The following is a 15743-nucleotide window of genomic DNA, read 5'->3' on the forward strand; positions in this document are numbered from 1 at the left end:
TGAAAGAGTCAGCACTGAGGGAAAAAAAAGAAGAGTTTCTGGAGTGAAGATTATTTAACAGCCACCAACAGGTAGAAAAAGAAGAGTTCAGAAGGAAGAAACGGCTAAAGGTTTGAAGAACTATGGTCTGAATTCTAACTCTAAAAATTATTTTAAAACTTTTGATATTTTCCCCTTACTTTTTAAAAAATAATTTTCCTTGGATTAAAAAAAAAAAAACCAAAATAAGTAGTCCATCTTTGACATAGCATCATTTAGATAAGATCAAGATTTAGTAAAATGTTCTACAGGAATCATCAACGAAAACCAATTTGGATTTAAATGCCAGTTTAAATAACACTGAAATTTAGAAGCTTAAGGTAGTGTTCATCTTAAAATAGAAAATAAGTCTCTAGGATTTTTAAGTAACTTGAAATTATTTAATGACCCTGCCAATAATTTCTGTGCCAGATATTTCACAAGTTATCAAAAAGCATTCTATTATTATTGAACAGTAAAAGGTGTTTAATCTCTTGCTCTATTTAAATTTGTATTAATTTCACCTAAATGCATGTTTGATTCTGAACAGTTTCCTTCTTAGAGTCTCATTCTTGGCACCCCAGATTCAACACTCTCTCAGATCCTTGGTTCCTGGCTAGTTTGGATGAACACAATGGACTGTGAATTAAGACAGTGTCGATCTGTGAAGGAGTTAGACTGACTCTATGCTGGTCATCAAGATGGCTCCAGAGAGCTCAACCATAGTGCATGGCTGCGTGCATGACCAACTGACTCCAATACTTCAGAACAGTACTTGGAAGATACAAAGTGGTTGCAAAGGCTCTGCACATGATTGGACTCTTGTTTGTGATTCGTGCTGTTTTGAAGCATCATGTGTTTCCATGTTTTGCATTTATGAAAAAAGGTGGGGAATGGATATGATCTTTAAACTCACTCTTGGATTAATCTAGTGACAAAATCATCTATCAGTTAAAAGTGCCTGCACATAAATAGATAGGTGTGGGTTATACAGCATCTAAGTAATAGCTGAATTGCGTGAATTTAGAAAAGTATTCCAAAGTGAACAAATGCACCCAACAAAAGTTTAGTTCAAGTAAGCCTTAATTTTAGAGCTTTAAGATAGGCTACATCTTGTAAGAAGGGATAAATTCAGAATTTAAATCAGTAGGATTTGGGGTAACTTGATAGCTTTACTTATTTAATGACCCTTGCAATAATGTCAATAAGCCAAATATTTTATAAACTCTCAAAATTGGTTCTATTTCTTCTGGAACAATAAAAGATGTGTAGATTATTGGTTTGTTAAAATTTTAGTTTCTTTAAAGTTTATGTGATTTTTGAGAGAAACAAAGAAATTTTTTGGTTTTTTTTGATGGCTGGCTGGTACAGGGAACCAAACCCTTGACCTTGATGTTATAAGGCCATGCTCTAACCAACGGAGCTAACTGGCCAGCCGGACATTTTGTTCTTATTCAGCTTCTTAATTTTGCCCTTAATTCTGAAGTAAAGGAAAATTGATCCTTTCATGAAAATTCTACTTTCTTCTGACCTCTCCTCACTAAGATTCAAGCTAATGATATTGGCTAGAGAACTACTTTGCCAAAGTCTCCTATCCACCTTTCCCCAGGCTTTGTTATGTGCAGTGTTGAGTCTTTCCTACGAATCCTAAGAGAGGCATTTAAAAAAAAAAAAATTCTAGGAGCCATATAATTGCTGGCTCTCTCCCTAGTATCATCCATGAATTCAAATTTTTTAACCCCAATGAAGATTAAAATTTTTAAGATTAGGCCTAAAAATGTTTTCCTTCCACTGTTGTCATTTCCACATATACTTCTGAGATTGTCTACCCCAATTGTTCCTTTCCTTATTCTTATTTCAGAGTTATGGAGGAGGAAATGTGATTAAAATTATTTTAAATATGTTCAGTTTTGTCTTGTGATTATACAGTGTTCAGGAAGAAAAGGACCACACCCCCATGGGAAGACTCATAAGGAAGTGGAAGGCCTGCATCCATCAGGATTAAGGCAGCCTGCATAACAGAGAGGAAATTTCCCTGGGCTGGGAGTTGGAAGGACTACACATAGTAGGAAAAGAAATGTCTTTGGAGTCACATTATGAGCCATAAGGAAGTGGAAGGCCTGCATCCATCAGGATTAAGGCAGCCTGCATAACAGAGAGGAAATTTCCCTGGACTGGGAGTTGGAAGGACTACACATAGTAGGAAAAGAAATGTCTTTGGAGTCACATTATGAGCTCCATACTCCTTACTGATTCTAAAATCTTGGGCATCAGTTTCTCTAATACTGCACATTCGTTCACAATTTGGGCAGTAACATCCCATTGAGTTGTTTTGGAAATTTGTGGGGGCTATTTTTACTTTTCTGATATAGTTGTGCCCAAGCATTAACTTAAAAAAAAATTTTTTTTTAATTGTAGTAAAATTTATATCACATAAAATTTGCCATTTTAACTATTTTTAAGTGTACTGGAGCATTAAGTATATTCACATGCAACTATCACCACTATCCATCTCCAGAATTTTTCACTTTCAACTGAAGCTATGTACCCATTCAACAATAACTCCCCATTTCCCCTCTCCCCCTGAAAATCACCATTCTTCTTTTTCTGTGTATGAATTTGACTACTCTAGGTATCTCACCAAAGTGGAATCATACAGTATTTGTCCTTTCGTGTCTGGCTCATTTCACTTAACATAATGTCCTCAAGGTTCATCTGTTTTGTAGCTTGTATCCCAAGCATGACCTTCTTTTATTACTTCTTTTATTTCTCCTTTATGTTATAGGTGGGACATTATTTATTTATTTATTTATTGCCTTCTTTTTATACAGGTGGGACATTATTTTTTTTTTTTTAATTATGTGTATAGGTAGGTTTTATTTAAGAATTTTATTTCAGGGGAGAAAAGGAGGCACAGGGCATGACACACTGCTCTAGGTATGTTACAGGGTTGCTGTGAAGGTGAAAGTGACAGAGAGCTTAGAAAGCACATCACCAGGAGGAGGGGGACAGGGACATGAGGTAATTCCTAATCTTGGGCAATACCAACCCCAGGATTCAGAACAGACCCCGAGGGGTGAAGAGCTGGAGAAAGGAGACACCTGGCAGAGAAGAGTAGTTAATGCTTGAGGCATCAACAGGGAGTAAGAACTTTCTTCTGGGTAAAAGCTAGAAAGGACTAGGTTGGGAATTGTTGAAAAGTCCCTGAGGTAGCTCCTGAGAAGTAAGGAGGCTATAAAAGAAAACCATGTGTTCACATGAGGAGAGATAATAATTAAGCAGGAACAGGAACACTTGATTTATATTGAGGACACTATAATGCTTCATGAATTCAGTCAATACGAGGGGACTTCAAAAAGTTCGTGGGAAAGGTAATTTTAAAAAGATAAAAATAAAAAAATAAAGTTTATTTTTCAATATAACCTCCATCAAGTTCAAGATACTTTTGTAAGCAATGATACTTTAGTCCATTGCTAAAGAACTGAGGGTCCTGGGAATTTCACCATGTCACTGCAGTCTTTTACATTATTAACTGAGGAAAAATGGGTGCCCTTTAAAGATTTTTTAAAATTATGAAACAGAAAAAGTCAGAGGGAGCCAAATCAGGACTATAAGATGGATGCCTAACGATTGTAACGCTCTCAAATTTGCCCTTTTTTGATGAGCAGAATGAGCAGGAGCATTGTCACGGTGGAAAAGAACTCTCCCGTGAAGCCTTCTTAGATGCTTTTCTTCTGCAAAAGCTCTGGCTGACTTTCTCAAAACACTCTCATAATAGGCAGATGCTATCAATCTTTGGCCCTCCAGAAAGTCAACAAGCAAAATGCCTTGAGCATCCCCCAAAACTGCTGCCATGACCTTTGCTCTTGACCAGTCCACTTTTGCTTTGACTGGACCACTTTCACCTGTCATTGCTTTGATTGTGCTTTGTTTTCAGGATCGTACTGGTAAAGCCCTGTTTCATCTCCTGTTACAATTTTTTGAAGAAATACTTCAGGATCTTGATCCCACTTGTTTAAAATTTCCATTGAAAGCTCTGCCCTTGTCTGCAGCTGATCTGGGTGCGACACTTTTGGCACCCATCAAGTGGAAAGTTTGCTCAACTTTAATTTTTCATTCAGAATTGTGTAAGCTGAACCAGTTGAGGTGTATATGCTGTTGGCTATTGTTTCTGCTGTTAATTGTCAGTCTTCTTCAATTAGAGCATGAACAAGATTAATTTTTTCCTAGCAAATTGATGTGGATGGTCCACCACTGTGGGCTTCATCTTCTACATTGTCTCATCCCTTCTTAAAATGAGTTATCCATTTGTAAACTGCTAATTTCTTTGGGGCATTGTCCCCATAAACTTTGCGTAAAGCATCAATGATTTCACTATTCTTCCACCAAAGCTTCACCATAAATTTGATGTTTGTTCTTGTTTCAGTTTTAGCAGAATTCATGTTGTTCTGTTAGGGGCTCTTTTCAAATTGATGTTTTATCCTTCTTAGTGCTTCAAATTAGATCCTGTTCAGTCAGACCTATTATAACAAGTTAATATGAGTTCATTTTGGTGCAAAAAAATTTCACAATCCATCAGTTTTTTTCATAATGTGCATTTTCTGTGAACTTTTTGAAGAAACTTTGTGTATGACAACATTTTAAATTCCACAGATGCATGCATGGGTCAAAAGGGATGTGGGCCAAGAAGAGCACGAGTATCTGTTAGCCTGCTTACTAGGCTACGGTCACCCTCAAGCACTCCATTCTTCTGGAAGCAGCTGGGAGAAGGGGCAAGGAATAGGGGCATTATTTCACCTCACCAGGACAGTGTACCTTTTGCCATCTATTTCCATATCTTTAAGTTACTCCACATTGAAACTAGTCTAGATAATTGTAAAACCACTTTTATTTCTATTATTTAAGCTTTAAACCCCATCCTGTCACTAACTATATGTGTCTGTGATGTAAGAATGTCTTAACCAACTAACTCCTTTCCCTGTAAGATGAAGATAAAACTGTTCTCACCTCCAGGGATTATATATTGAAGAGGAAAGAAAAAAAACTTGACTATTAAGTGCTATTAGAATGTAAAGTAGTTGTGAGTAGAGAAATTAGCAGACCTTGTACTTCAGCAACTCAATCAGCCTATAAGCTCAACCTGAAATCAGTCAAAAAATACGTAGTGACTGCCAGGCACATGCTAGTTGCTGTAGCTAGAGCAATAAAGAGGACACCCTTGTACAGTGTCCAGTCTACCTCGCCTGTTTCTTGTTTAGCACTTCCTGAGGTGTTAGGAAACTTCCCACACGAAACTCCCCAATGTATTTTGTAGATAAATGCACAGTTTTTGCCAGTCTTTCCCTGGCAAAATGTATACATTGAATACATTATATAGTATTAGGGCCTAACAAAAATACACTACTGCTCCTTTTCCATTTAAGTTAAAATTAGATATTTTAAAATGTTTGTGGATTTCTTTCTCCTCCACAAATTTTAAATCTTTGAGAGGCATGGGGCCTTCATTCTAGGAATAATTTTCAAAATAAGTTGGATAAAAAAAAAATTCAACTGTTGCCTGTCTTTAAAGATAGAGATAGGAGGGCAACAGGAAACTGTCCAAGTATGTAGTACTGCCCTTCTCCCATAGACTGTGCTTACTATCACCTCCTCGACAGGGTTGTCCTGGACCACCCAAACTAAAGTTGCCTCCCACAATCACCTTCCATCTCATTTTGTTTTCTTCAAAGAAAATATCACTATTTGAAAACTACGTTACGTATGTGCTTACTTGTTTTTGAGCTCTGTGAGAGAAAGCAGCTGTTCTCATCACTGTATCCCCACACTTAGAATGCTCTTGGCACACAACAGGGACTCAGATGAATGAATGCTTGAATCTGTTTAACTGAGGTGTAATTAGAGGAAATCCCCCCCCCACAAGAACAAAAACAGCGATTGAATGGAATAACCATTCTAAATCTATTCTAATGGCACTCCTGCCACCAAATGTGCAGCCTTGAGCAAAGTAAAACCTCTCTGAGCCTCAGGGTTCTTATCTATTAGAGGGAGAACCAGCATTAGCACTGCTTTCCTCATAAAAGGTTACTGTGAGAGTTGAAGCAGAAAATGTATGTGTGAGTAAATACCTTCATATCCTTTCTGCAAGTTCTTTGGGAAGGGAAGGGAAGAGTAGGGAAAGGAAGTAAATGAAATGGAATGAAATGAAGGTAGAAAGAAAGAAGGGAAGGAAGGAAGGAAGGAATTTCCAGACTACGTAATGACAAAAAATACAAGAAATATATGTAGGGGTTATGGGAATGTACATAATCAGCACATGGTGAATTTCAATAGGTAAGTTTTGATATTTTGATAGCCTGTACAAATAAATACCCTTGTGTCAAAGAAATTTTATGAGCCCACTTTTGAATGAAAAATAGAGAAGTAAAAATTACTTAAATTTGAAAATCTTGATGAAAAGGCAATGTGATTACTTTTTATTCTGCAAAGTACCAAAACATTCTACATAGCTAATAAACGTGAAAGTAACAATCAACATAATGGTAATTAGAATAATAAACTAAAACCAAGAGTAAAAAGAAAGAAAAGAAAGAGAAAGTAAATGAAACCTTTAACCTCTAGTATTTAAGCCTCCAGGCCAAAAATAAAATTAAAATTTTTAGTCCAACTCTTTTAATCTGGTTGCAATGCTAAGAGGACTGAGATAGGGTAACTTTTCAGTTATACAACCTCACTTTAAATCAATTTTTAAAAGTTTTCAAAACTCTGCAACCATCATCCACAAAGCTGGGGACAACTAATGGGCCCTAAGCCTTTGCTCCTGTCAGAACCTTATAGTGAACACAGATAAACACAACCAACAGGAGAGGTAAGCTTCAACAGTCCACTCATGGCCCAGTGTACAGTGACCTTTAGTTTATAAGGATACTACTGTTAGCCTTGCATTCTCAGAGAAAATCTGCCACACAACAACCTCGACCCTGAGCTCCAAATATATCCATCAAAGAAAGACAACAAAAGCCAGTGCAAATGCTGTTGGCAATCTGAAGAACTGGACTGTGTCAAAATGGCAAAGCAACCTCCTGATTGGGAAATGAATCCTATGAGTTGACCACAGTTAACAGGAAAAATAACTCTATTCCTCAAATAATTCTGTTTCGACAATGAACACTTTACAGTTTAGGCTATAATAAGCTTCCATTTATTTTTCATGGGTATTCTTGGATGTTATACCTTGTTTTGCCACTTTTATAACTATATGACTTCTTTTTTTTTTGGTAGCTAGCCGGTGCAGGGATCAAACTCTGGACCTTGGTGTTATCAGCACCAGTATTCTTGGATGTTATACCTTGTTTTGCCACTTTTATAACTATATGACTTCTTTTTTTTTGGTAGCTAGCCGGTGCAGGGATCAAACTCTGGACCTTGGTGTTATCAGCACCAGGATCTAACCAACTGAGCTAACCAGCCAGCCCTATAATTATGTGACTTTTGGCCAGCAACTTAACCTTTCTGCACCTTAGTTCCTTTACTTGTCTTTAAAAAAACAAACAAACAAAAAACAGGAGTGCAATTAAATGACCTGTACAATCCCTTTCAGCTTCTAAGTTACTGTTAATACTTTTTTGGCAGGCACTTAAACATTTTATTTAAATGCCACACTTTTAAGAAGACCCAGGCTCAAGCCCTGGGTGCATCATGTACCACTCTTGTAACCTTGAGCAAGTTGTCTCACCATCCCAAGTCTGGTTCCTTTCCTGCTAAATGGAAGCACTAATGCTGCCCATCTCACATGGTGGTCCTGAGACTCCAATAAGAGATAATGTTGTGGAGGCTTCTTGTAAACTAAAATGTTAATAAAAATGAGGGCAATCAAAGAAGAAATGTGGAAAAATCAATAAATGCTACATTTGTTTAAAAGAAACTCGTGGTTTAAGGCAAACCCTTGCACAGCATTGAGGACTGGGCATGCAGAATCCTAAACTGTGCTCCGAAGCCTGGATGCTGCAGTCGTTCTTGCCATTCTACTTCAAGAAAGAAGTAGTTCAACTGGACAAACATAGATGGCTGGATTGCGTAACTGTTCATGTTTGCAATTTTGTACCTCCTAATTGGTAAGCATTGCCCTTTAAATGAGCCTTTTTCGAATTTGTTATGAGGTAATGTAAACTTCCTGATTACAAGTGATCTGCCAATGGGTAGAGGGGGGGAAAAAGAGCCAGAGAGATATAATGGGGCAGAGACAGGGGAAAGCACAGGGGGAAATGGACGGCAACATGGGCATGGAAGGGATGTGCTTCCATCTTTTTTGGAGTGCTGAAGACTCTTCCCAACCATATGAATACATAAGAAGGTCTGTTTCCCATTATGCTCTGGAATCCTCAGAGTTAGTGACTGCAAGGGCTTCTCTAAAAAGATGATGGAGTGCTGAAGACTCTTCCCAACCATATGAATACATAAGAAGGTCAGTTTCCCATTATGCTCTGGAATCCTCAGAGTTAGTGACTGCAAGGGCTTCTCTAAAAAGATGCCCCAGAACTTGGAGATAAGGTTAAACTAGGAGAAATGTACTCTCAAAGGATCAGACCACTGCCTCCACCCCTGCTCCCCACAACAGCAGAAACACCTGATAAATGTTGGGCAAAAGCCAGTGTCCAAGTATAGCCTCACAAAGATTCTTCAAATTAAGATTTCTATTTCTACTCATCCTATATCGTAGCAATTTATTTTCTAGTTTATATAAAAATCATGAAAGGACTTTACTTCATCAGCTAATTTAGGTTCCTCAAACTTGAACAAACTTTAATTTGATACAAATCCAAGGATTTGAGGGATAAGCAAATATCTATATTACAGTTGAAATTTGAGATTTGAAGTATACTATATTTTATCAAATAAAACCTGAGGTACTTAAAAACAAAACAAAAAACCTGGTTAAATTTGCACATTAACAGAATGGAAGGGTTCCAACACACACTAACTCTTTAGAGCCCTCTTAGGAGACTAATGATCCATCAGTGGCCTCAGAGAGTTTATATGTGACTCTAAATTTCAAGCAGTTTAGTTTTTTCTGTTTTCCTATATTATTTATGTTAATCAAATATAGGATGTCTTGCTATAAATTTGTACAAGTTGAACAGCCCAAATCCAAAAATCCAAAATCTGAAATGCTCTAAAAACCAAAACTTTTTGAGCTGACATGACGTTCAAAGGAAATGCTCACTGGAGCAATTTGGATTTCAGACTTTCTGATTTGGGATTCTTAGCTGTTTAGTACAAATATTCCAAAACCCAAAAACATCTGAAATCTGAAACACTTCTGGTCCAAGCACTTTTGGATAAGGGATATTCAACCTGTACACATGTTTATTTTTGTTCTTCTGCTATGCTTAATGTTTATTGTAGAAAACAAAATTGAACATAAAGCTACATATGGCCCATGTTCTACTTGTTGCAGGTTGTGAAAAATAACTTTGCATGGCCTCAGTTTTTTCATATTCACAATATACTACAGACCAAAAGAGGAGATGTACAGGCTGGAAATAAGGTTATGTGATATCTTCTCATTCCCATTATATCAGAACAAAAGCTGGTTTCCTCCAGAGTCCTTGCCTGGTTGTAAAGCATCTCTGAGTGCTGGGGCAGTTCAAAACTGCTTCTGTCCTTAGGTTTGAGAAAACAGAACGGAAATTTGCAAGGCAAAGAAAAGTATGGTGTAGGCCCAGTACAGCTGAAAACAGCAGCACCCTCATCTCTGAGGTGACCTCATGAAAGAACAACAAACTACTTCATAAAAACAATGTGGGACTTAGACCATGTGTCTAAGACCTATGTTCAAATCCCAACTTGAATCAGCATAGCTTCACAGAATCATTTCCTTGGCTCTAAGTATGTATTATTTATTATACTTATTACACTAATCCTTGTGACAGCTATGTGAGATTTTGTAAAAGTGCTTGACACCTGATCAATTCTTGGCAAATGTTATCTAAATCTCCCTCTGAGGAAGCCACAGATAGATGAAAGCTTATATACTGTTTCTATTTGCATGGCTCAGTGCCCTGACTGGCTTGGAGCAGTGTCCCTGCTTGACCATGGAGTGAACTGAGGTGCTCTGGCTAGTGAGGTCTAACAGGTACATTCCAGTATTGACCCATGGCAGCGTTCGGCATTATTAAAAGCTAGAAAATATTTCTTGAGGTACTACTTGCCCCATTTATTGACTCGTTTGCCTCAAAATTTCATTTCTAGTTTAAAAGTAATGATTCCCAATTGCAAGTGGACTTGAAGTGCACTTAATTGCCCTGACAGCAGGCAAATGATTTGACTTTCATCATAGCATCAGGTAAATGAGATTTTTCTACCAGAATAAAGTTGGGGGCTTTTTATTGTTGTTGTTGTTGTTTAGAACAATTACCTCTTATACCTTATCATGGATTTTTTTTAAAACAAGCTAATACATATATTACAGATTTCAACACATGAGTAAGTTTTCTTTTTTTTTTTTTTTCCTGGCAGCTGGCTGTCATTTTTTTGATAAAGAACTATGTGAGTCTAAAACTTAAAAACTAAAATTTGACCCCATGATTCATTCTAGAGTCAAAGAACACGTGTACTAAGCAGCTGATTTTCAAGGTGAGTAGTAGTGGAAAGACATGAAAGCAATTGAAACTAAATCATCATCTTCGTATTAAGGATGGAGCATTTCATGCCAGTGAGAAGAGTTATATTATCATTGTCACTGTTAGGCATTTATCAGTCATCTAACTGATGTGGCCTTGCGTTCAGTGCTCAACCAAAGCTGTGTAGACTTGTGGCCAGGCTATGGCTCCACAGCCTGCATCCTATTCTTGCACAAACCACTCCAGGCTCTTTGAGATTTTCAGTTGGTATTGAAGACACAAATAGTTCAGAGACACAGAAATTTCTTCTATTTATTTTAAAACTTCAGCAAAGGCATTTAAAGCATAGGCATATAAAGCTATGGGTCAAAGCAAAACACATCTTCCATTAACAGACAGCATTAGTGATTACTCAATTATCCTGAGATTTGCTGAGTTTGAGCTTATTTGTTGAATGGATATGAATATCATCATGTCCTATGAGTACAAAATGTGAAGAATCATTGTGGCATCAAAGTAAAGAATTTTAAAGATTAAAATGGTGAGAAACTTAATATTGCTTATATACTGTCACTTTAGCCTTATCCTTAATATAGTTAGTCATTCAACAAGTATTTGAGCACTCCCTGTGTGCCAGGCACTGTGCTAGATGCTTGGGATCTATCATTGAACAAAAGAGAAAGATCCTTACCTTTTGGGGGTTTACATTCTAGCAGAGGTATGTATACAGATCATAAGCAATGATCATAATAAATAAGTACATTATATGTTAGAAGATATTCGGTGCTATGAAAAAAGAAAAAGTTGTGCGAGGGTGTCTGGGAATGCTGTGGGGGGAGGGGAAGAAGGAATTTTAGCCAGCTGGTCAGGGTAAGCTTCATTAAAAGGTGAATGGCAGGAGCAGACTGGGCAAGGGGAACAGGGATAGGAGAGGAGATCAGAGAGGTAGGAGGGTCCACATCATGGAGGACCTTGTAGGCCAGTGTAAGGACATTAGTTTTTACTCTTAGAGAAATGGGGAACCATGAAGGATTTTGAGCACAGTGACTTATGTTTAGTAAGAATGCCTTTGGGGCCAGCCCCGTGGCTCACTCAGGAGAGTGCGGCACTGGTAGCGCTGAGGCACTGGGTTCGGATCCTATATAGGGATGGCCATTGCGCTCACTGGCTGAGCGTGGTGCAAACAACACTGTGCTAAAGGTTGCGATCCCCTTACCGGTCACAAAAAAAAAAAAAGAAAGAAAGAAAGAATGCCTTTGGCTTTTGCATAGAGAACAGAAGGAAGGGAACAGAGAAGGAAGCAGGGAAATTAGTTAGGAGGCTATCGCGGTGATCCAGGCTCAGGCCTAAGGTTTTAGTAGGGAGGATGGGTGAGAGGTGGTCAGATACTAGATATATTTCGAAAGGAGAGCCACCAGGATTTCCTGACTGGATCAGGAGTGTGGTGTGCAGGAAAGAAGAACAAAGGATTACTCTGAGGTTTTGGGCCTGCTCAGCTGGAAGGATGGAATTGCCATCTCCTGAGATGAGGATGGCCGGGGGCAGAGAAAGTTTTGGGGGTAAGATCAGACTTCAGGGTTGGACATATTAAGTCTGAAACACCTAGTGGTCATCCAAGTGGAGATATTAAGTAAACAGCTGGATATACAACTCTGGTGGAGGATTCAGGAAAGAGGTCGGGGCTAGAAATATAAATTTGGAGTCACTGGCCTGTATATGATGTTTGAACTTAGGAGACTGGATGAAACCAACAGTGGGATACTTAAGAAAAAAATCAAGGAGCAAGCCCTGGGACATGCTGATATTCAGGGGTTGGGGGAAAAAGGAGCCAGCAAAGAAACTGAGAAGGAGTGATGGAAAGGTGGGAGGAAAACCAAGAGAGTGTTATGCTTCTGGAAACTAAGTGAAGAAAAATTGAACAAGGAGGAGCCGTAAAACTCTCTGGCAAGAAGAGAACAGGAGAACAGAGAAATGAAATTATCCGTAGCTCCAGGACAGGCCTGCCATCCCTCTCGGTTTCCTTGGCCTCATTCTTTCTGAACTAAGCACAGGAGCTCACAAAGGGTTGATGACGTAGTTACTAGCTGACCTCTAGAGCCCAGCAATTCTTTGAACTGCTCTTACCAACTTTTACCAAAACTCTTAACTAAAGAAAAATTGCACAAATGTGCAAAAGTAGATTGTACACTGGAAAAGATCCAGGTTCACACACGTAGTTCACACACCAGAGAAAAATTAACGCCAGTGTCATTTTTTAAAATCATTTATCATCTACGTTGAACTGTAAATGCATTTTCAGCCACAACAGTAAGAAAAAAGAAAGAAACATAATGAGCACTTTTGAGCAAATTTTGCCAAGGGCAAATACTTTAGACACCGCTTATTCTTGTTTCTGTATAAAGACGCTAAATTTTGCCTTTGAAAAAAACAATATAAACCTCTTGACCACTTAAAATCCTAATTTCCTATGAAATCCTAGCTCTCTTCCCTCATTTAGAACTTGTTTAATTTCTCAAATACTCCTCTGAAGAGAAATCTAATTTTCCCAGAAGTGTCCCACAAGTAGATATAATGCTTCTTTGTCTCAAAACCACTGACTTTTTTTGCTAATTATCTAATTTCTGCACCTTTCTATTGAGAAATACTGATGTTGGCAAAATAATTGCACCAGCTTTGTCTCTGATTAAAATTAGTAAGCCACCTGAAGAAAACATGACCTACCAAATGTTTTATATTGATGTAATTTGTTCCAAGATTTTAGCCTTCCTTTTTGTTTGAGTTTGGGGATTTTTAAAATACCAAAGCACACCATAAAACAGATTCTCTGTTTAATGGTCTGATGGATGTGTTGACCTTGTCTTGAGAGACCTTTAATTTCAAGAGTCCCCGAATTACAACCAGGATGTTTGAGGCCAACTTCAACCCAATCTCTCTTGCTCTTCTAAGAAGTCTTCCTGTATGAAATAATAACATCCATTACCCGCAAAGTGGAAGAAGCATACTTACCAAGTGTACGTAAGGCACAAAGTATCCAAAAAGTGCAAGTGGTATTCCAACTGCCCACACTGCATAAGCTGTCACCTTGAAGATGGCAAAATTGAAAATTTTTTTTGGAGGACTGAACTTTCTCCTGGAAAAGAGGGAGAATCTGCTACTTCCACTCTCTTTATCTTTGGCACTGGAAGCAAGAGGTCGGTAAGTAAAGCCAGCCAGAAAGAGAACAAACATGAAGATGCAGAGGACCCTCAGTGTGTAAAAGAGGCCAACACTGTCAATCAGAACCCTTAAAAGCAAAGGCAGCAAAATCGTGAAGACACTGCTGCCAGCGGTGACAATGCCATTCACCAGTCCAAGGCGCTTCTTGAAATAGTGTCCCAAAATGACCAATGAAGGCTGGTATGCAAAGGAGCAGCCGCAGGCAAATATGATTCCATAGGTAAGGTACAGAGGCTCGATGGAACTGTATAAAGATGAAAAAGATGGAAAGTAGCTTTCATTATTTTTATCTTGTGCTTGGTAGAATAAAACCTTATAGTAAAAGTGGGTTTTAGTTAATCAATGTATTTTCCGAAAAGAAAAATTAACCAAAAACAGAGGAGAACAGCTTAATGAATCAAGAATGTTGCACTAAAATATTTTGATCTGTATGTATGGAAAATGACCGTTAATGTCATCAGTGATTTTGTTCCTCCTTGTCTTTCCATGAATTTCAGGTGAACCACACAGAACTGGGTAAGAACTGTGCTCTCTCCACAGCTCAGAAATAAAGGTTGGTGCCAGGAAGGGCCTCAGTAAAATCAACAGTGATTAAACTAACAAACAAAAAACATAGTCTTGATAAGATTTTTAAAAATTAGAATTTAACTCTGAAAACTCATTATTTCATGGAGTGTTCCCAGGTACTTACCAAGCAATCTAGTAAAGGAAAAGGCTGCATTTGATATTTTCTTCCCAAGGTTACCAACAACATTTGCATAATGAAGCAGTTATGTCTCATTTTTATTGGCCTCAGGGCTGTATGTAGACCAACCTTCGCCCTGTATTGCACTGATCACAGTATTGTGCAAGATAACAAGAAATCATATTCTGATTGCAGAAAGACTAAATTAAATGTGTTCATGTGTGATCCCAGCTTGTAAGTTTTAACGCCATGTATGTCTCAAAAGAATAATAAAGGAAGAATTTTATAGTTTAACCAAACAACTGCACATCTCTTAGGAAGGTAAAGGATCATATAATTACATTCTTTGAAACAATTATGATAAGGAGTAAAAGAAAACTAGTTAAAGTTTTATGAAAAGGTTATTCATCAGTAGTAAAGGCAAATAATTTATTAGAAACTAAGATATATAAACTTGGTTAATAATTAAATTTTAGACAGTAATGCTAGTCTAGCAACATGTTGTGGTAATAGCAAGGAACTCTAGAACCTGATAAAAGTAAGGCACATTTGCAGTCCTGTCTGAGATGTCCTTCCCTTTTATTAATCCACAGCTAGCACCATATTCAAAGCAGGCTCAAGAGTTATTTCTAGACATTCCCAGATTAACCTCACCTCACTCTGATCGTCCTTTACTGAATGAATCTCCACTGTTTATCAAACAAACATATTAAGCAGCTACTATGAACCAGATACTTAGTGAAAGAAAATATTTAAAATGTGATTCTGCCTTCAAGCTACTCATACTCTGTTTGGTGAAAATCAAACAAACATATTAAGCAGCTACTATGAACCAGATACTTGGTGAAAGAAAATATTTAAAATGTGATTCTGCCTTCAAGCTACTCATACTCTGTTTGGTGAAACAAGACATCTATCCCAAATAATAAGAATATAATACAGAACAAAATATAAAATAATATTTCATTCCTTCTGTATCAGTTTTTCCACATACGTAGTTTTCCAAATAATTGCAACTTACTTCTTAAAGCACTAATTTGTTTTTATTTAACAATTTAAAAGAAAAACCTAAAATCTATTACACAATTTTCTGCTTTCTTCAAAGTGCTTATTAAAAATAGTGTTGACGGGGCCGGCCCGGTGGCGCACTGCTACAGTGCGCTGCTTGGGAAGCGCGGTGGCGCTCCCGCTGAGGGTTCGGATCC

At 37.8% G+C, this 15743-nt stretch overlaps 1 protein-coding gene across 1 annotated transcript in view; it reads right to left on the reverse strand.

Moving 5' to 3' along the window:
• The window catches only part of SLC16A10 (solute carrier family 16 (aromatic amino acid transporter), member 10), a 118023-nt gene that overhangs the window by 19219 nt on the left and 83061 nt on the right, over positions 1-15743 (reverse strand). The window contains exon 3 of the mRNA XM_008586917.1: positions 13644-14097. Coding sequence (XP_008585139.1) covers positions 13644-14097 — 454 coding nt within the window. The remainder of the gene's footprint in view (positions 1-13643; positions 14098-15743) is intronic.

The sequence above is a fragment of the Galeopterus variegatus genome, unplaced genomic scaffold, assembly GCF_000696425.1.
Source record: "Galeopterus variegatus unplaced genomic scaffold, G_variegatus-3.0.2 Scaffold4178, whole genome shotgun sequence".
NCBI classification, from domain to species: domain Eukaryota; kingdom Metazoa; phylum Chordata; class Mammalia; order Dermoptera; family Cynocephalidae; genus Galeopterus; species Galeopterus variegatus.